At 43.3% G+C, this 23,958-nt stretch overlaps 1 protein-coding gene across 1 annotated transcript in view; it reads left to right on the forward strand.

Moving 5' to 3' along the window:
- The window catches only part of DNAH11 (dynein axonemal heavy chain 11), a 203,131-nt gene that overhangs the window by 4,894 nt on the left and 174,279 nt on the right, over positions 1 to 23,958 (forward strand). Inside the window, exons 5-18 of the mRNA XM_087820874.1 lie at positions 47 to 146; positions 2,639 to 2,850; positions 7,116 to 7,349; positions 8,522 to 8,689; positions 12,378 to 12,494; positions 15,035 to 15,172; positions 15,481 to 15,605; positions 16,163 to 16,358; positions 18,704 to 18,808; positions 18,931 to 19,323; positions 21,131 to 21,463; positions 21,683 to 21,937; positions 22,018 to 22,187; positions 22,647 to 22,869. Coding sequence (XP_087677000.1) covers positions 47 to 146; positions 2,639 to 2,850; positions 7,116 to 7,349; positions 8,522 to 8,689; positions 12,378 to 12,494; positions 15,035 to 15,172; positions 15,481 to 15,605; positions 16,163 to 16,358; positions 18,704 to 18,808; positions 18,931 to 19,323; positions 21,131 to 21,463; positions 21,683 to 21,937; positions 22,018 to 22,187; positions 22,647 to 22,869 — 2,769 coding nt within the window. The remainder of the gene's footprint in view (positions 1 to 46; positions 147 to 2,638; positions 2,851 to 7,115; positions 7,350 to 8,521; positions 8,690 to 12,377; positions 12,495 to 15,034; positions 15,173 to 15,480; positions 15,606 to 16,162; positions 16,359 to 18,703; positions 18,809 to 18,930; positions 19,324 to 21,130; positions 21,464 to 21,682; positions 21,938 to 22,017; positions 22,188 to 22,646; positions 22,870 to 23,958) is intronic.

A 23,958-nucleotide genomic window follows, 5' to 3' on the forward strand; every position in this document is an offset into this window, starting at 1 on the left:
ATTAATCTAGCTTATATTTGCTGAAATTTTTTTTTTTCCAATTTAGCTTCAGGCTCCTACTGTCCTCAAAATGGTTAAGATCCTGAGAATGAAACAAAGCAGCTATTTCCCCACTCTGAAGGACATTTTCCTGGCTGTGGAAAATGGTAAGGCTCTTGTTCTTGACCTTGAGTGCCCTTCGTGACCTACCTGCCCGCTCAGCCAGCCTTGTACCATCAGCCTGTTCATGAAATGACTGCGCTTGGCTCTCCTGATGATAAATCCATGTTAATCATCTGTGCCTCATCCCCCATTGACACTGAATTTTTAGGGTCTGTAGTAGGTACCTCCAAATAGGCTCCAGACGGAAGCTTCAGTGAGACTGTGCGCGCGAAGGGGAGAGGCCTTGGAGCTCAGCAGGAGCCAAGTGAAAGCCCAGCACAGAGCCTGTCTTGTCAGCAGTCGGGCTGCGATTCGTCCAGTTACTCACCAGTACACTCTCTGAGTGTGCTTCCCACGTACCATGTATTTAGCTCGTAAGAACTCAAAATCCTCATTGAAATTTTGGAGAAGATTAAACATACAGAGAGGAGGGTTTGCTTGGTTGGTGAATTTTTTTTTTTTAATTTAAATTTTTTTAATTTTTAATTTTTATTTAAAATATTCCAGATGTCCCTTTTTCTCCCCATTGACCCACCCCCCTTCCCCAGTCCCTCTCCCCACCATTGTCTGTGTCCTTGGGTTGTGCATATATGCGTATCAATTCTTTGGTTAATCTCCCCCCGACACCCACCTGTCCCCCTCCTTCCCTCTGAGATTGGTCAGTCTGATCCATGGTTGGTGAGTGTTGGACAGGTAATGCATGCACGTTGTTAAATACCAGAAATTATAAGAAAGGATCCAGTGAAAAGTCTCCTTGTCCTCTTGCCATGCAGTTTTAACCCCACCAGGGGTAACACTCCCCATCCATCCCAAGTTTCTGGATTTCTGTTCATGTTTCTTTAGGCATGTTTAGGCGAACATGGATAGACATGATACTGAAGTTTAAAATGATAAAATTGTAGGATAATATGGACAGCTAGGTTTCATTGTCTGTTTCTAACATTAGAGAAGTTTTATTTTTTCTTAAGTAACAGGGAAGGTTAGGAAATACTTAAAATCTACTTTGAAAATGTTTTGATATCTCTTCAGGGTTTTCTCCATGAATTCTGTTTGAAAGAGGGGATAGGTGAGGGGAGATATTTGGGCTTGGGGGTCTGTCAGATCTGGATCCCTGTCCCAGACCCACTCAGTACATCTTTAATTTGCTGGCCTCTGGTTTTTCTTGGCCAAACTGGCATATTGACACCTTCCTTGCAGAATTCGTGGGAGGATCAGAGCCATATTTCTCATCCTTGCATCACTGACATTTTGGACAGGATGATTCTTTGTTGTTGGGGGGCTGTCCTGTGCATTGTAGGATATTTAACAGCATCCCTGGCCTCTCCTCACTCCCCCCATCCCAGTGGTGACAATCAAGAATGTCTTGAGACATTGACAAATGACCCTTGGGGGGCAAAACCTCTCCTGGTTGAGAGCCACTGGATTGCAGATATAAACACAGTGTACAGAGCACTGGGCATATGGCAAAGTTTGCCCTCAATGAATACAAGCTGCCTGTGTTTTGTTTCTGTGTCAGTATAAGATGAACATTTTCTGTGGATGAAGCTTCTGCAGGAGCAAGTCCCAGGCATACTCAGATCCTCAGGAGCACGTGGCCTGGAGATTCAGAAGAAAACACTCTCAGTAGAATAAGTCACCCACAGCCATTGTCAGTCAGAGGTAGAGGCCCCTCTCAAAGACATTCACGAGGTCCTGTGAAATCACCAGATGTGCTTATCCCATTTTAAGGGCACTTAACCTATTAGATGCAATTATTTCATTTTCAAATTAGCATTGATAAAAACACTAATTTCAAAACATGAGTTCACCTGGGGAAAAAATAATTTCGGGACCCTCTCTGTCTTTCCAGGTCTGTAGTTGAGGTGGACAGATTAATTGGTTGCATGTCAAGTAGAGTAACATGGGGGTTCATGCCTGACTCTGACAGCCCCAAAAGATTAAGCAGGTGTTTTCTGTGTGTGTTTCTTTTGGGGTAACACCTGAAAGAAAGAAGTTACTTCATTCTCTACCATGATAAATTAAGTTTGTTTTCAGTTAGTTAAAGGTATTTGTGGAAAATTTCCCAGCTATCGCCTGAGTAAGACTCATAGGACACTGGAATAAGTGATTAAGTTATGTTAGTCCAAGTACCTCAGCGGGTTTGACATTCTAGTGATGAAGCTTGTGGTCTAAACCATGAAGTGATGGCTTCACAGAGATGTTAATGCCCCCAGGTTCCACGGGTTGAGCCCATTTCCTTAGACTCTCAGGTTTGCCCGCCGAGTCTGCAGTCACGGTTTACTTGTGCTTTGTGAGGAACTGGCCCAGGCTCTGAGTGGTGGTCACAGACGGTGTCTAAAGGCCTCCAGACCTGTCATGGGTCAACTGTGGGATCAGCGATGTGGAAGGAACTAGGGCAACACCGAAGTCCAGCCATGTGGTTTCGCATTGTCCCTTTGAACTTGTAAGTTTAGAAAAGAGAGCCTGCCTCGCAGTAATGGGTTTTCTTTCCCTCCAGCTCTCCTCGAGGCCCAGGACATAGAGCTGTACCTGCGGCCGCTGAGGGGACACATTCAGTGCGTGCAGGAGGCGGAGTTCCCGCGGACCCGCGGGCTGATCGGCCCGCTGTTGCATACCATCTGTCTGATCTGGAGTCATTCCAGCTTTTACAACACCCCTGCCCGGGTGATAGTGTTGTTGCAGGAGTTTTGTAATCTCTTCATCGATCAGGTATGTAGCAGTAAAAATAGGCCTTAGGACGAGCGTCATGTGGTAGCTTTTCTTAGGTCAACAGAGAATGAATCCAGTCTACGGTCAGAGCACCGTTTTCCTTTCTTTTTGCAGAAAGGACTTCTGGGGTAAAGGGCCAGGTGACTTTTTATCCTAAATAGCAAAGGAGCTCTGGACCTAAGTCAAATACATTCAAAGGACAGGTTGTTACTGAATTTTGTTTGTTTAATATCTGACATTTCTTCAAAGAGCTTTAAGAACACACTTCTAATAAAAGACAGCTATACACAGTACTTTGTAGCTTTTTCTTAGGTTTCCACAGGAGCACTGGCTGATGGAAGACTTTTAGAAAGTAGAGTAAGTTAAGAGAATCTGGCTGGAAAAATGATCCTCAGAAATAGTAGTGGAATTGTAGTAAAGGAATTCTGATTCATTGTTGATTTTTAAAAATCTCTTGTTTATAATTGCTTCTCTGCTCTTCAGTCAGCTTGCAAAATGTTAAAAAAAATTGGACTGCTTCTGCATCCTTTCTGTGTAAATGTTCATTCTTCTTGTATCTGTAATATCAGAGATTATTACGTAATTTGAGAGCTATAAGATACTTGGAGAGCATATAATGTGGTGGTTCTTCGCCTGCTTGAGCTACCATAACAAAATACCGTAGACTGGATGGCTTTATTTTCAGAAATTATTTACTCACAATTCTGGAGGCTGGGAGCCCAGATCAAGGTGCCAGCATGGTCATGTTCTGGTGAGAGCTCTCTTCCTGGCTTGCGGACGCCTGCCTTGTCTCTCTGTGACCTCACATGGTGGAAAGAGACCTCTCTCTCTTTTTCTTCTTATAACGCTACAGTCCTGTCAGATTGGAGTCCCACCCATATGATCTCATTTAGTTACCTTAATTACCTCCTAAAGACCCTGTCTCCAGATAGTCACATTGGTGGTTAGGGCTTCAACATATGAATTTTGGGGGACGCAGTTCAGTCCATAGCAGGGTGAGTGTCTGAACCACTAAGGAATTTTTGTAAAACAAACGCCAGAGAATCAGGACCTGTATCTCATAATCAGGATCTCAGAGGCTTAGCCTTTGAGTTGTTAAGAAGGCTGCCCATCAGAATTGGATCTCCTCCAGCTGCAACTGACAACCTGGAGTAAAAACAAACAAACAAAAAGAACAAAAAAACATAAAACCAAGGGTATAAGTTATGTGAAGCCGGAGTGTAAGAATGCAGTGACTTCAGGAACAGCTTGTTCCAGGAGACTACATGATAATTTCAAAGCTCCGCGCCATACCCTAGTTTGCTGGTTTGTGTTTGACTTTATTCTCAGACCCTCGCCATGTGTTAAGTGAGGTGGCTTGTGGTCACCCCAGATGTGTATCCTGGCAGTAGAGGAACATCCTTTTTAGGTCTGGCTCAGTGTGTTTTATTTCCATTCCTGGAACAATCATTGTGGCCAAGGAGGTAGGATATTTTGGAAAGGCCTGGATTACTTGCCAGAGGAGAGCGGATAACTGATTGATTCCAAATCACTGATCTAGTCTCATGCTTCCCACTGGCTTTCACTTCATGGCTCATAGAGAACGTTAAATTTTTTTTATTGCACAGCGAGGTGAATTGGAAGGGATTTAGAGCCTGAAAGTCTGCTCATAGTCAAGACAAACAGCTTGGAGTTCCTGCCCCAGGCACCAGAAGTTTGCTGTCCTAAGTAATGGAGAGAACCATGTTGTAGGATAAACTGGTTGGGGAACTATGTTCCAACCCAACCCCTGATATTTTTTCAGATGAATTAACAGAGACCTGAAAGATAACATCATTTGCTCAATTTCTCCCAGAATATAGGGGGAAATCCAGGCTAGCGAACGGGTCTCCTGACTTGCAGTTAAGAGTTTCTGGACTATGACATTGAGTTACTAATATGCTTATTTTTCATCTCTGCTTCTGAAGAGGTGGGGGGATATATGGAAAGTACGTCGGATTCAGACCAACATGGATTCAAATCTAATGGAACCGCTTAAGGGAAGTTAAATTACTCCTTGGAGCCTCAGTTTCCACATCAATAAGTGCAGATAATGCCTAGTCCATGGACTACTGTGAGGATCAAATGAGTAGCCTAAGTGAATGTCCACTGTGGCATTTCATGGAGGCTCATAAAAGTTAGTTCCAAACTTCTGACTTACAGCTAGTTGACGCTATTGCTAGGAGATAACAGGTCAGTTCCTGGCTCTGTTTTATCTCCTCTGGCTTTATGCTATTTCTGTTCCTCTGTTGCACAGCCTCAGCTTTTGCTCCGTTGTTAAGCATGATCTCCATTGCTGGGGTCAGTGACTGTAACCACTTCTCCGAAACCCTGAATCCTTGTTTCGTTTTGAGAATAAGTCCTGTTAGTGTATAACCCCCAGAGGTGGTCACGCCTTGTTGTCGGTGGCTTGTAAGAAGTCCTAGTGACCTATAGGCCTGTGCATCTATCATCCCTGGCCCCTAGCCTGTGTCGATGGCCAGAGTTTGCCAATCTCCCGAAGAAATAACGTAGCTTCTCTTGTTCCTTAGTTACTGTCCCTGACTTCTGGCCAAAGGTTCTGTTGACCTGATTTCCTTGATTCTTTAAGTGGACTTTGAAGTAAATCTGCCTCAACATGTTAGAGATTAAAAATCAGCAGTGAGCCAACTTTCATACCTGGGTTTCCCTAAAGTGCTAAACTCCCCTGCCCACTCACAAGTTGTTTGCTGTCTGATTTTTTTTTTTTTGTATTTAACAAATATTGTATAATGCCTATCATTTGCCAGGAACTCTTCTAAACCCTTTATGGAAATTCATAAATTCGGTCCTCACAGCAACGCTGACAAAGGTGCTAATAGTTGGGCCATATCAAGTATACACTGCTTTAAACTCGCCTTGCTGAGGGATTACTGGTAGCTTTCTTCCCTGTGCTGTGTGAAATGTTAGCAGCCTTCCTGTAGAGGTTAATTTTCCAGCCAGCCTGCGTGAGAAATAAGGGCACAGATTAGGAATCCGCAGCTAGAACTTGAAGGATTCTAATCAGTAAGGGCTTTAGACACTAAATGAACGATTTTCTTATTACTTTACACATTTACGGTGCAGAGTCTATATTACACATAAAATTGTAGCCAGAAATGGGAGGAAGATATCTGTCTACATTTTTTAAAAAATCCTTTCATCTGCTATGGTGAACTCAATGGCTTTTATTAAATTCTCCATTGAGATCTCTAATAACTTTCTAAGCAACCACAAAATTAAAGGCACACAATTTACACCTACAGAGCAGGTCCTCAGATAACGTCATTTTGTTCAACTTTGTTTTGTTATAATGTTGATGAGAAGCCCTAGGAACTTAACTCTTGTTTTTGTCCGTTGGCCTGTGGTAAAACCCGCTTTGGTTACACCCTTTCCCTGAAGGCCACAGGGCCCAGCTGCGAAGTTAAGTGAGGACTCGCCATAATGGACATGGGGATAAATTAAGATGCGTCAGGAAGAAATAATACACAAAAGGACTTTTAGAAATGTACAGATTCTTGAGGTCCTTAAAGAGGGGAATGTTCAGAACAAGTATGGAGCGTGAAGACCAGCAGGGACCTAGATGATGGTCCTGTGAGAGCTGGACAGGCCTCCGTGAAATGTCTCTCTTTTTCATTAATCCCTCGCTCCTTCCCCTTTCCTCTATTCAAAAGCAGTTCATACGGCATCTGTCAGCTAGATTTCACGTCCTATAATGCTGCTTAAGGCCCCAGAGGAGAAGTTCGCTAACCTCAGAGAAAGGCCAGAGGTGTACCCGCCCGTATCAGCTCACCCTCACCTTTCAAATGACCTTGTGCTGCCAGCCAGGGCGACCGTGTCTCTAAAATCCATGGTCTGATAGATTTTTTCCTCCTGGCTTGTGTATTTCTTTATATGAAGAAACAGCCATGTAGAGTATTTGTTGGCAGGAATATCTATGCAAATTCTGATGACACAGTTGTCACAGTCATGAAGCTCAGCAGAAATGCAGTTATTGCTAGAATGTATAAATCCAGAAATGTTAGTCTTCGTAGATTATTCTAATGAATACAAATATGTCATTGAAACCCAAGTGCCTGAATTTCTAGAATGTATGCTTTCTGTCTCACAGCATTGCTGGCCTAATTCATCGTCACTGGAAAATAATTCATTGAAAAAATTTAAAATAAAATAATTTATTGAAACAGATGTTTTCAGTAAAAACCTACTGAACCTATTTTTGATCAGTATGCCCTTTCATTAAACCCTAGGCGACGGCTTACCTTTCGCCTGAAGACCTTTTGAAAGGAGAAATTGAAGACTCCCTGGAAAAGGTGCAGGTCGCCATTAACGTCTTAAAGACTTTCAAAAATTCTTTTTTCAACCACAGAAAAAAACTGGCAAACTACTTTATGGGAAGCAAGGAGGTGAAACCGTGGGATTTCCAGTCTCATCTGGTGTTTTGTAGATTTGACAAATTTCTTGACCGGTTCATGAAAATAGAGGTATTCATTTATTGACTTGGAATTTATTCATGTGGTAGATGGGTTCAAAAATCCTGTAGTTTTTATATGATTTTGGAACAGTTTTTTTTTGGTGGAAAGTGGGAGGTTTCCCTTCTTAGTGATCTCACAAGACCAGGTCTAGAAAGATAGCTTTAAAAGCTTTAGTTTGACTTTTTTTTAAAACTCATTTTTTGATTCTTTTATTATACCGGGAGTAAGTGAGTCTTTTTCTACAAGTGACCCTGGACTTACTAAGCTCCTGGAAGACAGTTGTAAATCAGGAAGCTGTAAACTAATCCCCCTTTTTTCTTTATCTCTTTAATGTTTGTTGGATAGGGATTCCATACTTGAAAATCATTTGCTAATCTAAAATATCGCACTATCTTTTGGTATATAAGCATATATACTATGCTATTAAAATATGAAAAACCATTAATAAAGCTAAATAAGAAGAACATGAAAATATGTCCTGTATAAATGTTTTAAATAACTAAAAACCAAAATTAAGTGGATACATACACCTGTACACACATTCACACACCTCTAGTATGGAGCCAACTGGCTAAGGTGTTTTTTTAAAGTTTGAATTAGTGGCACTACCTTATTTTCTTTGTAAAGCTCTTCCTAGCAAGTTTGGGCTTTTTTGTTGATAGAAGATTTGGGGAATTTCATTGAAAAGTGAAGCTTCATGTTTTGAAAATTCTCATTATCAATGAGCCTGAATGCCTCCTGAAGTATGAATGCTAAATGCCCAACTGTGGGCAACTCTAGTCGCCCTTTTCATAATATTCTCTCGAGCTGATGGGGAGATAGCTGATTCAGTGCGAACAGTGGGCGGCTGAGAGTAGAGTTTTGGATATTCCCTGGGGATCTGATTTATTATTAGAAGGATATAAACTTAGAGGGTCACATGTGTAGCCATGGTGAGTTAGGTTTGCCTGTACTGCTAGATAATTTTCAATATTTATGAAAATGGGAGTATGATTTTAAAAATGAGCAGTGATTTTGTCCAATTAAATCTTTCATATTTATCTTTTATCATGCCAGTGTTCATTAGTGCACAGATTTGGAATGTTTGAAAATGTTATTTCTTTGAAACCTTAAAAATATGTATTTTTTCCTGCTCAAGATGGAAGAAAGGTCTTTATTTACTGTTCTATACTGTTTCAAAGGATATATTTGTCACCATGTTGGAATTTGAAAAGCTGGAGAGACTTGAATTTGGTGGTACGAAGGGAGCAATTCTGAACGGACAAATCCACGAGATGAGTGAAGAATTTTTGGAACTCTGTAAAATTTTTAAACAGAGCACTTACGACCCATCTGATTACAATAACATGGTAATATTGTACCTTGCATTTTTTTTTTTTCATAGAATCCTATCATTTTGAAGTTGGAAACGACAGGAGGTCACAGTGATAATAGGTACCATCCTGTCCAGCCTCCCTGGGTTCCTGGGTTGATGTCAACCACTGAGCAACACCAGCCAGACGAGACTTGCTTTCTTAATCATTGAGTTTTAACAGCTTGTCAGGTGACTTTAAGCTTGGCAGCTTTGCTGACATTCTGAGGCTTTACTTGATTAAATAGAAGTCCCCAGGTAACTAAGCAAGGACGGCGGCTATTCTTAAGGATAAGCCCTGGCTCCACGTGGTCTCTGTTCATCAGAGTCCGTTCGTGCTGTTGTGACTATTGTGATTAATGGCGCTGTGCACGGTGGTGTTTGCGTCCCTCCTTTCATTTTGGGGGGTATGTACTTATGACTAGAATTGCCAGATCATATGGTAATTCTGTTTAACTTTCTGAGAAGGTTCCAAACTGTTTTTTCTAGTGGTTGAACCATTTTACCTTCCCACCAGCAATGCAGAAGGATTCCAGTCTCACCACATCCTCACCGACACTTTATCTATATATCTATATATCTATATATCTATATATCTATATATCTATATATCTATATATCTATATATCTATATATCTATCTATATACCTAATATATTAAATAGCCATTTTAATGTCTGTGAGGTGATATCTCGTGACTTGATTTGCATTTCCCTAATGATCAGTGAGACTGATCAGCTTTTCATGGGCTTATTGGCCATCTTTATATCTTTGGAGAAACATATAAAAATACAGTCATATAGTCAGCTGCCTACTCGGCATCTCCACTTACATATTTCATGACATCTCAAAATAAACAAACTTGCAGAACCAAACCCCTGCTTTACCGCTCCCCAAACCTACTCTTTCCCGTCTTCTCCAGCTCATGACTTGGCACATATAACGGGCTACGTAGTGAGAAACCTTGGAGTCATCCATGGTCTCGCTCTTTCTCTCATGATGAACATCAGGCTCCGTCAGATACAACCCAGACATACACCCAGATCTCATCTCCGACCTGGACTGTTGCACTTGCCCCTAAATGCCCCCTCAGCCCCAGCCTGGGCACCGTAGGGTCTGTTCTCCGCACAGCAGCTTGAGCAAGTGCCTTTTAGGAGCTAAGTCCAACCATAGCATTTCTGTAGCTAAAACTCTTAAATTCTCATGTCACTAATAAGGGGCAGTTTTGCAGTTCAGAATATAGAAAAACTTTATAATGATTCCTTTTTTTTTTTTTTTTTTTTTCTATTTTCACCCGAGGATATTTTTTCCACTGCTTTTCGGAGAGAGTGGAAGGGGGGAGAGAGAGAGAGAGAGAGAGAGAGAGAGGAACATCAATGTGAGGGAGACACATCGATTGGTTGCCTCTTGCTCGCATGCACTGAGCTGGGGATCAATCCTGCAACCAAGATATGTGCCCTTGGCCAGAATCGAACCCGGGACCCTGCAGTCCTCGGGCTGATGCTCTAACCACTGAGCCAAACCAGCTAGGGCTTTATAATGATTCTTGAGTAATACCAGCATATCACTTACTCCTTAATAAATATTTATTGCAAAGCAGCTCTGTGCTGGGAACCTCTTTAAATACTGGTACTGTAATTGTGAAAAAAAAAGAAACCTGGTCATTATACTCAGAGAGCTTCAAATCCAGGGGCATACAGGTGGGCAGTTCTGCGGGGTGCTGCGAGAGCGCTTGCGGGGGCCCCTTCCCAGAGCCTGCGGAAAGGAAACAGAAAATACAGATAAGTAGACTGAAAGGTAAATAGAAATGAAACGGGTGAAGAGCAGATGAAAGAGAGGGGCGAGCAGAAAATTGCGTTAGGCAGAGAGGGGAGTGCGGAAGGCGGAGAGGAGCCGGGCAGCGAGCGGTGAATGGGCCCGGGGGGGGGGGGGGGGGCCTGTGCGAGACTCTGAGGCTCCATCCTGAGAAACTGAGGGTCCTGAACTGGTTAAGAATTGGAGGATTATGATGGAAAGTGCGACGTGACCCGGTTTCTAGTTTAGAAAGCTTGTGTGGACCGCACTTTGGAAAATGACTCTGACCCAAAACCAGAGGCAAAGAAAGTCGTTAGAGAGTCGGTCACAGAAACCGGCTGAGTGGCCACTGTGACCCAGACGGGGTGATGCCTGGAGACAGGGAGACTGGTGGACACACTCGAGAGGCGGGTGAGAGAGAAGGTGGGAAGCACTTGACCGAGAGAAGAGGGAGGCGGAGAGATTGCCGACGTTTCTGTTTGTGTGAAAAGCTGCTTTCGAGAGAAGCGGGTGAGTTCAGACGCGTGCAGCACGCGTGTGAGTGCTCTGCGGGCTCCCTAGGGAAGGGCCCGGGGGCAGTCCTGACGGGGGTGAGAGAAACGGAGAGAAAGGGGTTCGGGAGGGGGAGAGGGATCCAGGCTGGAGGTTAGCCTCCCCCCCTCCTGAGATAGTATTTATTAAGCGTCCGAAGCGTGTGCGAGGATCTTAAGCTGTTTGTTCTTCGTTGCCATGCCGAGGAGAGGGCCGAGCCAGGCTTGCCACCGCTTGTTGGGAAGTTGTGTTTACTTTTAAAAGTCAGTGATCCTTGAACGAAGAGACTGTTGGGCCGTGATTCAGGGGACCTGGAGACGCCCTCGATGCTGAATGCAACACTGTGGTCAGGGACAGACAGTGCTCTGGGACCCCCACTGCGCCGTGTCCGCGTGCGCCCCGTTCCCGCGAGGCGCCGTCACGGAAGCATCGGGCGGCCCGTGGGCTCGGCGCGAGGCCCGGGCGCTAAATTCTGGGCCTGCCATCTGCCAGTGACGGGTGTGGCCGTGGGCAAATGATTGAACTCCTCCGAGTTTGCTTTGTTGCCTGTAAAATGGAAACCCTATTACCCACGTCATAGGTTGCGGGAATTGAGTGAACAGTGTAAGGCGTTTAGAACCGATCCCGGGGAAATGGCAGCTGTCATCACTGTCATTCCTGTTGTGACTAGGCGGGGGCAGCTCACGCGGGAACCCCGGGGCTCCCCGGGGTAAATGTGGGCGTGCACTCGGGCAGCTTGACCGACCGAGGGGCTCCCGACCTTCTGGGCGTCCCCCCGAAGGTGGAGCTGCAGGCGCCAGGCCACAGCGGCCCTCATCCTTCCTAATTCCGAGGCGGGGCTAACTGCGTAGCGGTAAGACGCTGGGAACATGGAAGGGCGTCTGGTTATGGTTTCGTCTCTGTCACTGACGATGCTTCTTCCCAGACCTGTGATTTCATTTCTTGCCTGAAGACTTAACTGTTTCCTGGTAGGTTTTTTTTTTCTTCTCCATGAAAAATAAAGTAAAACTTTTTAAATGTCTAGATGGGCTAAAGCTACAGTGTGAATGGGCTCTGTTTTCTTTTCTGAAAAGCTTCACTTTTTCATTTATAATCCAGATGGGTGGGGGTAAAGGGGACAGACCGGAGGGTCAGGGTACCGATGTGGGGTCTGAACCAGGGAAAAGAGCCGTGAAAAGCTGGGCTGAGGGTATTGGATGCTCAGCGGCCCTGGGGCTGCCGGGGACACTGGGCCAGATGCGGGCCTGCCTTGGCCCGCCCGGAACCCTGCTGCGGGGAAGCTCATTCAGAGAGGCCTGCAGGGCGCAATTTTCACTGTCGGGCTCTTTCCTGTAAACTGACTTTCCACTTTGAATTTCACAGGAATTTGAAAGTGATTATGCTGTGTTTAAGTCCAAGACTTTGGATTTTGACAGAAGGCTTGGGGCAATTCTTTGCGAAGGTTTCTTTAACTGCAATGGTTTGGAAGCTGCGTTTAAGGTTGGTTCTGAAGAAGCTCTATCATCATCATGATTAACAACTAATGAGTAATCTAGGCTGTTAGATGAAAGGATAGAATACATTCCTTTCTGACCCAGGTAAACTATCAACCTTTCAAAGTCTCTGCATATTCAGCTCGCTGAGTTATGAACCTTGAATTATGCACTGACGAATGCTGAAGGTTACTTTGGACAAGGTCAGGGCGTCTAACTGTTGATCTTTTCTTGTGTCCACAGCGTTTCACATCTCAACACCTTTAGAGCAAGTTTGGCACAGCCTATGAAATACTGATTCAAAATTAAGCCCCAGTGAAAAGTGAAAAATACCTTTAACTCAAGAATTCCTTTTCTTGACCATTGTTGACATATATTGGGGTCACCTGCCTACTTTATTACTCAGACTAAAACAAATAGCAGCTTATATACTGTCTTTCATCAGGTATAAGACACCCTTGATTAGCAGACACATGATTATTTTGTGTATCGATAAAGAAAAATGTCAACAATTATGTCATCGATTACATAACATAGTTCACGTTCAGAGATGTTGAAACCTGAAAGAATGTCAGTGATAGAATTGATGAAACATGGTGTGTATGTACTGAGAGTTGCATAAACGAAAAATATCTTGAGAGTCGTCCCAAAAGGAAAGTTATGTGGGGAGTAGGGGCATCCTGTGAAACTTGCTTGTCAAAAAAGGGAATTGCGAGCCAAGTCCAAATTCAGATGACCTCGCAAAAGAGGCTTCGGTACCAGGAGAAGCGGCTGGAGAATCATGGGCATGATTCCTGGACAGTGGCAGTGCCGAACAACGTAGCAGACACAGACGTGCTGTGAGATTTGTTAGAGTTTGACCTTCAAACTCAGATAAATTGGTCAGATGGTGGTGAAGCCACAGTGTCCTCTGGCCCCAGTCAAGCATTTTAACACGGAGACTTCAGGAGGATCAACTACTTCTTTGTTTTTTCAGAGCTCTGAGATGAGAGTGAGATGCTGCTGGCCAAAATATATAGCCTGTTGTTATAAAATAAAACCTCCGGTAATCCCATCTCTCAAAAAAAAAAGTATTATATTTAATACTGCCACACTTTTTCTTGGACTAGATATGCATACGTATTTCTCTTTGACAAAAATGACATCAGATTCTGATCCCCCTCGGTAACCTTTCCCACTTAGCAATAAATCATAAGTGTTTTCTTGCTTTTATAACCGAATTCAGCAATATTTTTTATTAATGACTGCATAGTAGTCTATCACATTCTCTGCTACTGCAGCTCCTTGTCAGTGTTTTTGTAATAAGTGGAAGAAAGATGTAGAGTGGAGTCTTAACGACAAAGGCTCCTACCTTTTCTAATCCATGTCTTTCTTTTCCTCTGCTCAGAGGCATTAATATGGATTCTATTCTAGCACGCGACAGCTGTGATAAATAATTTTATCTTTGTTGTTGTTTTCCTTTTATTAATCCTCACCAAAGGATACTTTTTCCATTGATTTTTTTTTTTTTTTTAGAAAGAGTAGAAGGGATGGAAGAGGGAGGGAGAGAGAGAGAGAAACATTGCTGTGAGAGACATCAGCTGTTTTTTTCTAAATAACTTTATCTTTGTTGTTGTTTTGCTTTTGTTAATCATCACCTGAGGATATTTTTTCCACTGATATTTTTATAGAGAGTGGAAGGGAGGAGGGGGGAGAGAGAGAGGAACATCGCTGTGAGAGAGACACTTCGATTGGTTGCCTCCTGCATGCACCCCACCCTGGGTTGGGGATCAAACCTGCAACCGAGGCACATGCTCTTGACAGGGAGTCAAGCCTGAGACCCTTCGGTGCCCTGGCCGACGCTCTAAGCACTTAGCTACCTGGCCAGGGCTAAATAATTTTATCTTATTGCTTAGGCTCAGGCTGCCGTGCCCAATTCTCTTCCTGAGAGAAGGAATCTCATTAGCTCAAGCCATTCGTTTAGTCAAGACCTTGACGCTGGAGAAACTGTCTATAGAGCGGTTGTCCTTGAAGCAGGTCACCAGTGCTGCCCCGGGCCCTGTGTCGGGGTGGCTGGGTGGTGTGTGTGGGACGTGGGCTGCCACGGGCAGGACAGTCACTGTGGCTGACGCATTCGGTATAATAATTAATGCTGTGGCCTAGAGGCCCTTGATACGGATATTGTGTATATAAAGAGTACATGTGTAGCAAGGGAGATCAAATAAAAGAGTACATAAATCTTGTTTTTACATCCGCAAACATCTTCTAAACATTTTCTGGTGCCCGACAGGAAGATGTAGTGATACCCGTGAGCGGGGATTACTGACAGACGGGTTCATTTCTGACACCTCTCATTTTCTGCCAAGGAAGGGAAATTACTTTACATTTAGAATTTGCTTTGTTGGAAAACTATGTTCAGATTTGGAGGTATTGCAGGACACTTGTAGGGTTCTAGATTTTTGCTCTATCTCTAGTCACGTAAGAGATTTAATGGGAGAAGTAGTGAGCCGAGTATTTGTATTTAAAAAGCCATGGTTCTTAACCTTTCTTTAACTTTGATTTTTATAGCTTTTGACCATATTTGGGAATTTTCTAGAGAAGCCAGTTGTCATGGAAATTTTCAGCCCACATTACAGCACGCTGGTGCGCATGCTGAACGCCGAGCTGGATGCGTGTAAGCGACTGTTTGATGAACACGTGAAACAGGTGAGGGGGGAAGCCAGGCACACCCGCAGCGTCACTTTTGTGGGTGAGGGCCATCGAGTAGGACAGTATTTAATGATATCTAAAGATTAGATAAAGGCACTAAGACTTCATGGTTTTATTTCATTGGTTTTCTTATGGAGATGAAGAACCTGCTTTAGGACCATTACTCTTCTACTAATCAAGTCACTTAACACACATATTTTACATATTTGTCCTGCAAAAGTCCCAAAATGAACAGTTGCTTACAAGGTTGGAATGCACCCTAACTAAATTTCCCCTCTCCCCCTTTTCACCAAAATAATTTGCAGATTGAATGTGGAAATGTGGTTCTTAACAAGAACATGCCATTTGCCTCAGGAAATATCAAGTGGGCTAGAGAGGTCCTGGAGCGACTTCAGATGTTTTGGTCAAACTTTGCATCTCTCCAGCACCTGTGAGTGGTCAGGCTTATGTCACGGTAAAACTGTCCTAATGATACAGGCGATTTTTATACAGGGCAGGAGCTGTTCATTTTCAAGCTTAAAGGGTCATCTGCTTTAACTCTTTTCGTTGGCTGAGGAGGATTCGCCCCATGGTTTTGGAACATGTTTAATGGGACTTACAACTTCATGTATTTCCAGGTTTTCAGGCCCTTACCCTGTTTTCTTTCCATGTTTCCTTTTGACCCACGATATGTTTAGTTTTTTGTTACTTTTCCTTTCTTCGGTAACTAACAGTCCTCTTATTTTGCCGACCTCCGGACCTTTCTCTTTTCTTCGTAGGAATTGGTAACTTGTTGCTGTTGGCGTTTAGCAAAATCTTTAGAGTTCCATTCGTTTCGTGACTATACCTTTTAAGGCAAAGACAATTATAGCATTATCTGGCCGTTATTGTTTCTCTTCCTGATTTTTTATGGTGTATTTTATTATGTTCTGTACTGTGTATTTTTGTTAAGTAGTAAAGCTGAATCCTATCTAATTATAGAAAAGTGGAAAAACTGTTTTCCTGCAGATTCTCGGAAAGTCCTGATGATGCCTTAGTTCGTCAGAAGTATGTGGAAATGACAGCTCTGCTGGACCAATTTGAAAGCCGTGTCTATAATGAATGGAAAAGTAACGTGAATGAAATCTGTGAATTCAATTTGAGTCAACCCTTGGTTAAATTCAGTGCCATAAACGGTCTTCTCAGTGTCAACTTTGACCCAAAGGTAGGGGTTCGATATTTTTAAGATGTTTAATAGATGTAATTTTTATTATAAGTATATTCCTGATACTCCCAGTCATTTATATTTTATTTTGGGTGAATGTCAGTGCTGTGGGGATTATAACTGAAAACAACTTCTAATAGGTCTTTGTTTTAGAGATTTGTTTCCCAAATTCTATATTTACTACCCTCTATTTTGCCTCATAATTACTTATTTACCACTTTCACCTTCACTTGGCAATGAGTTACTTGGGAGTTGGGTACATTTCCTTTCATCTTTGTGTTCTGTGTCTCTAGCATAGTGTCTGGCACTTGGTAATACTTAATAAATATTGGCTCCATTGAATGGAATCATCGATCTTTTATCATGTTTTATGTCTTGAATTGTATTCATAGCACATATGCCAGTATTTTTTAGTTAATTAACATTTTATCATGTAAGTTAAGATTTGGGGAATCCATAGATTGTACGGAATGAGAGACCTTTTGTCATGCTGTGGTGGACAGTGGTAAATTTTGATGTCATAATATCCTTCAAAGGGAAATAAAATTTGAATATGTTGGTTAAGTTGATGGTAATTTTTATAAAACAATTTTCAAAAACATAAAACAATATGTAAGTGCCAAAAATAATATCGACAGTTAAATAATATCCATGAAAATTACCCTTATTGAACAGATCTTTTGTTATCCCACGATATACCACATAACAAAGAGAAATTTCATGTTTTCTCACAGTTTCATTACATAAGGTAATGAAAGTACAGGTATTTTAATAGCAATTACATATATGTTTATATGTATATATTTATATATAATGACTATATGTACATATATATGGTAGTATATAGTGTGTGTGTGTGTGTGTGTGTGTGTGTGTATATATATATATATATTTTTTTTTAAACAACCTGTCTCCAAGTCTGATAGCTTGGTGGGAGTCACAAAGTAAGCTTTTACCTATGTGAATATGCTCTACAGGAAAGGACAAGCAGTTAAGAACATCCATTTCTAAGTTGCCATTACAAAAATGAGTAAACATCTGGCTGAATTTTTAGGTAGTGAGGATTATATATTCAATTTTAACTATTGTCCTATCTTTCACGGCAGTCTGAATGTATGCCTGAAGTGGGAAGGTTAGCCTCAGTTAGTTTGATAGTAATAATCTGTACCAAATTCTGATCTGTTTCCCTAAAATATTACAAAGAATACCATCACTTAATTTTGTTTATAAACCTCAGCACGCATACATAAATATATGACCTAGAGAACTAAAGATTCCCTCTCTCTTCTGATTTCATAAAACCATTATGTAGAAACAAAATTCCTGAGATCTTTTAGGGATAATTCCTATGATTCTACCTAAAGGGATCATAAACACACAAAATATAGATTATAAACACAAAATATATTGTATTTGCTAACCTAGGGAATGACAACCTAAGGAAGTCAACTGGTTTACCCTCATAAGCATGTCGTGTGGTCTTTTCCTCAGAACCTGTGATTTAGGGGTACAGCCAGTTCTGCCACATGACATATGCATCCCTAAAAAAAGCACTGGATTATGAAGGACTGCACAACTAACAGTACAGGACTTATGGGGGGGCTAGGGGTACAGGACTCAAAAACTTTGTCAGTGATACACTAAGAAAATAGTCACCTAGGGAAAACACATTTTAAGTGGTTAAGTAATACATAAATACTACAATAAATATGATACTTTCCCTTGGCAAAGACCTGAAGTTTGCTTACAGAGGTGGGTGTTGGAAGGGTGACAGCTCATGAGTTATTGTGAAATGGAAAGAGGGTTGTCTGGAGCCAGGCAGAAAGCCGTACCACCAGAATGGGTGGCGTGTGAACCGAGCTACCCGGTGGGTGTGTGAGGTGTGTCCATAGGAGCATTGTGCATATTCCTGAACCTTTCAGTTCAGTTGGGTGACGTTTTTAGCATTCGCCTAGTGTTTCTTGCCGATGAAATCATAGATTAGCAAAGATAAAACTTGTGGAACGCTCAGATCGCTCCCTAGTATATCAATCACGTTGAAACAAATTTGTGTTTTCAAAACAAGCGTTCTAACAGAACTGGAGGCACTGGGAGAGACCGAGGCCCCCCGTGGCCTTCCGTCGTCGCTCTTGGTCTGCATGTCACTGTCTTGGCTTGAATTCCTCCTCTTGCAGTGGGCCATAGTCACTGATTTGCACCTACATTATTTATACTTCTGTGGAATGGTTACCTTGACAATTTGAAAATGTGGTAATGATTGGATGAAAATCTAAGTGTCTTGATTTCAACTTGTGTTTAAAAAATGGAGCGAAATGCAATGAAAATCACTCATTTTCTTTCACTAGCTAGTGGCTGTCTTGAGGGAAGTGAAATACCTCTTGATGCTGAAGAAGTCAGACATCCCGGCTTCCGCCTTAGATATCTTCAAAAACAGAAGCACTATTTTAAAGGTGTGTGGTTTTTCCTATCAGGGCACGTTTTGCATTTCCGTTAGTAGCGTGGGGCCCTGCGATGCCCGCGTGCCCCCCGGCGGCAGGGCCAGCGGTAACGCCCTTGGCTCTCCTTTGCTCAGCACGCCGGCAGCCTGGAGCTCCTCGCGCGCGCCTATAACCGGCTGAGACAGACCCTCCTGGAGGTGGAGTTCCCTCTGGTGGAGGGCGAGCTGCGGGCCCTGGACGAGCAGCTGCGGGCGGCCGCCACGTCGCTGACCTGGCGGGATGACTGCCGGGGGTACCTGGAGCGCGTGGGGGCCGCGGCCGCCGAGCTGGGCCGCAGAGTGCAGCGCGCGCAGGGCAACGTGCGAGCCATGCAGCGGGCCGTGGGCGCCTGGGCCGAGCGCACCCTGCTGCCCAGGGCCGCGCCCAGGAGGGAGCCCGCCTGCGCCTGGGGCGACAAGGGGGACTTGTTGGCCAAGAAGTACAAGCTCATCCGGGACGACGGCTGCAGGATCCACAGCCTGGTGGAGGTAACTGCTTCGGAGGGCACAGCATTTATAGATCCGCTCACTTCGTTTAGAAAGAGAGGAGAAGCGTTTCACTTAATGACGCAGAACTCGGGTGCGGCCTGCAAGAGCTTTGTGTGTTGTGTTGTGAAGCACTTAAAGTGGAGGAATTTGAGGTACTCACCTGTGATTTCGGTAGATCTGACCGTTCTCACTCCTGAGAGAAGAGATTGGAATGTGAGATATTCGATGAAACAGAAAGGCGAGAGACGGGGTCTTCGTCTTTGTCAGAGTTCTAGCCTCTTTTGGGTGCTATTGACAGCCACCATTATTTGATGAGTGCCTGTAGGTGCCAGCCCTCTTGTCTATAGCACCCCGTGTAATGCTCTCAACCGTCTCAGAAGGATGGTCTATATGAGAAGTTTGGCTTTTACTCAGAGGGAAATAGCAGCAGAGACTCTCTGCTCAAAGGTTTTCCCTGTTAAGTACAAACCCCAGGGGAGCAAGGGGATGGAGACCATTAGGTTATTTTAATAATCCAGGTGAGAAATGATGCTGGCTTGGGGCAGGGTGTTACTGATGACGGCACCCGCATGCTGAGGGTAGTTTGAAGGCAGAGCCAGCAGGACTTGCTGTGACAAGTCAGAGGAGAGAGAAGTTCAGGATGACTTCAGGTTTTTGGTCTGAACAAATGGAAGAATGGAGTTTATTGATACAAGGAGGACTGTGGTGGAGCAGATTTTGTAGGGAAAAAACAGCATTTGGTTTTGGGCATGTTAGTTAGACCTGCCTGCCCAAGGGGAGATTTTGAGCAGGTTGGCATTGCAAATGGGAGCTCAGGGGAGAAGTTCAGGCGAGTGGCATAGAATCAAGAGTCACAAGCACGTAGGTGATATGGAAAGCCATGGACTTGGAAGAGGCAGGGTAGGGACTAACTGCAGCTAGAGAAGAGGTCCACGGACTGGCCTTGACGTCGTCTGGAGCGACGGCCCCCCATCAGCAAACGGCTTTGAGCCTGGTGCTCAGACTTCCAGTGAGGAATGTGATGTGAAGGAAGGCTGTGGAAACAGGGCAGAGGGTCAGTCACTTCTGCCTTTTCACGCTGCATCCTTTGTGGCTCGTGGGATCTCAGTGGAGAGTCTGCAGTCAGAGTTGAAGGGGAAGGGGAAGGGTGGAACCGTGGAGGAAGATTGGGGCCATTTAGGGACCCAAAGCTCTCCTTTCTCTTCCTTTTTCTCCCTTTGCTCTAAATTGTTGACAATAGAACATTTTTATAAATACCACTGCAGCGATACTAACTGGATCTCTTGGTATGAGAAAGTACAATCAATGAGGCAAACTCAGGTATATTACCATGATGTGTCAGAAAGAGCCCCCCCTTAGGGAAGCGAGGGATGGCTTCTAGTACTCGCTCAGCAGCTGGCTTCCGACCAGTGTGACACTGGATGTGTGTTAGGTGTTTGTTTTCATGTTTTTAAAATAAAGAAACTGGTCCTGGCTGGGTAGGTCAGTTGGTTAGAGTGTCATCCTGATACGCCAAGGTTTCAGGTTTGATCCCTGGTCAGGGCAGATACAAGAATCAATCAATGAATGCATAAATAATTGGAAAAACAAATCGATGTCTCTCTCTTTCTCTCAAATCAATAAATTTTTTAAAAATCCCTACTTAGATCTTTACTGTCTAGCTTAATGTTCTGCGACCTAGCATTTGAATATTTCTGTGTCATGCACAAAAATGCAGTCCCTCCTCTCACAGCCCATTTAAATGGAGTGCTTTCGTGTTTATACTCACTAGTGTTCATACTCACGTATTAATACTTTTTGTTTCTAGGAAAATAGGAAGCTCTTCAAGGCCACTCCTTCTCTGGATACCTGGAAGATTTATGTAGAATACATCGATGACATCGTGGTAGAAGGCTTTTTTCAAGCCATAATGAGTGACTTAGACTTCTTTCTGATGAACACGGAGAAGCAGTTGAAACCTGCACCATTTTTTCAAGCACAAATGATCTTAATGCCTCCTGAGATTCTGTTTAAACCTTCTTTAGAGAGAGAGGCTGGGGATGGCTTCTATGATCTGGTAGAAGAAATGCTGTGCAATAGTTTCAGGATGTCCGCCCAGATGAAGCGAGTAGCAGCACACCTGGAAATAGAAAATTATCAGGTATTTTCTCTGTAAATGGGCACTGGTTTTTATATTGACAACTTAAAAATAAATTGGGGTAGCGGGGAGCACAGGAAAGGAGAAGTTGGAAAAAGCAACGTCATTTTTTATTTTACCAACTACTGTCCCTTTGAAGAATTACCTTGGGTAATGTTATGTTGCATGTAATTGATAGAGTAAGATTGGTTGGCATAAGTGCTCAGTGTTCCTCTCATTTAGAACGACATGGACAACATGTTAGGCCTGGTGGAGGCCAGGCAGGAGATCATGAACAGAGTGGCAGGTGTCATCGGCAAAGTCTTGGACTTCAGAAATACCCTGGACGTGTACGCTTACCTCTGGGTGGATGACCGGGCTGAGTTTATGAAGCATTTTCTCCTGTATGGCCAGACTCTGTCATCTGAGGAAGTGGCTGCTGATGCAAGTGAAGAGATCCCTGAACAACCGCCCACTCTGGAACAGTTTAAGGAGCAGGCAAGGAAACCCTTTAGCTTTTAATGTAGTTCTTGGCTTTTGGTTGAGTTGTCCGAGTTATCTTGCTTTTCTAATTACAGATTGACATTTATGAGGCTCTGTATGTTCAGATGAGCAAGTTCGATGACTTCCGAGTGTTTGATAGTTGGTTCAAAGTGGACATGAAGCCTTTCAAAGTGAGCTTGCTGAACATCATTAGGAAGTGGAGCTGGATGTTTCAGGAGCATCTTTTGAGATTTGTCATCGACAGGTAGCCTTTTGTGCTTTGGTCTTTGGAATTATAACAACACCTGTCAGCTTTCTATTGAGATATTAATTTTAAGAGCATTAAAACTGCCAGTTTTATCCTGGCCTGCATGGCTCAGTGGTTGAGCATTGACCTATGAACCAGGAGACCATGGTTCAATTCCCGGTCAGGACACGTGCCCGGGTTGCGGGCTTGATCCCCAGTAGGGGGCGTGCAGGAGGCAGCCGATCAATGACTCTCTCTCATCATTGATGTTTCATCTCTCTCTTCCTCTCCCTTCCTCTCTCTGAAATCAATAAAAACATATCTATTTTTAAAACTGCCAGTTTTATAATAGAGGTAACAAGTAATGTTTAATTAGGTAAATAATGAAAATAACAGTCAGAAGTTTTATACTTCTAAGTGTTTCAATGAGCTTAATTTGTGTTTGTATTTACATATATGTGCATATGTATTTAATAGTCTGAATGAGCTACAAGAATTTATAAAGGAGACAGATGCTGGACTTCAGAGAAAATTAAGTGAAGGTGATCACGACGGTCTGGTTGACATCATGGGGCATCTTCTGGCTGTAAGAAGCCGACAGAGAGCTACAGATGAACTCTTTGAGCCACTAAAAGAAACCATCACACTCTTAGAAACCTATGGCCAGAAGATGCCAGAGCAAGTCTACATGCAGCTAGAGGTAATCGTCGTGGTAAAATAATCGTAACTACCATCAATCGAGCATCGCCTTTAGCCAAGATCTTTACCTGTGCTCTTATGACATCCTTATAGCAACCTATACTGTAGAGATTCGTGTTTTCATTTTACGGGTTCGAAATCTGAACCTTCAAGGGATTTGATACCTTTCCAGGGTCACACAGGCGGTCAAGCCAGCCAGTACTCGCTCTTAACTGCTCTGCTCCCCATCTTCTTGTTGGAAGGTGTTTAGATACTAGAGAGCCCCTAAGTTCCTTTTTCGGGGTCAGTTTCACAAATGAAATATATTCCAGTTCTCTTTCATTTAAAACTATCCGTTGAGGTCTGGCCGGGTGTGGCTCAGCGGTGGAGCATCAACCTAGGATCCGGGCGATTGGGGTTCGATTCCAGGTCGGGGCACATGCCCGGGTTGCGGGGCTCGATCTCCGGTCAGGGGCGTGCAGGAGGCAGCTGATCAATGACTCTCTCATCATTGATGTTTCTCTCTCTCTCTCTCCTTCTCTCTTCCTCTCTCTGAAATCAGTAAAGATATATTTAAAAAATAAATAAATTAAAGAAGCTATCCATTGAGAAATGTCCCAGTCTTTGGAAGAATATCGTGGACATATTAATAAGGAATAAAGAAAGCCCCGTTTGGATGGAGACATCACTGTGTTTCCAAACCGAATTTCTATGCCATCTTCCAGTTTCCCTGCTCTGGAGAGACCAGGGGGCTGCTGCATGCCAAATGATGAACAAAGTCTTTTCAGTTTCAGCTGAAACCATGAATAAAGATCCCACAGTTGAGGCTCTGTGCCCGTGCCCCTATTGAAGTTCCATGGATAGTTACACATACTTACATCACCCACCGCCTTCCAGAATAGGCTTACCTTTGACCTTGCAAATGGGATCAGTAGACACATTAACTAAAAAACTTTTATTGAATTTTAGTTCAGTAATTAGAGCATGGAACTCAAACTTAGATTTGTTTCCAAGACTGTTTGAGTCCATCTCATCTGCCGACTTCAGAGCGTGTAGTAAAATATCCCTCGAGATACTTCATTTCTATACACTCTCCAATTTCCCATTGCCT

Source organism: Miniopterus natalensis, chromosome 10 (assembly GCF_054644295.1).
Source record: "Miniopterus natalensis isolate mMinNat1 chromosome 10, mMinNat1.hap1, whole genome shotgun sequence".
NCBI lineage: Eukaryota > Metazoa > Chordata > Mammalia > Chiroptera > Miniopteridae > Miniopterus > Miniopterus natalensis.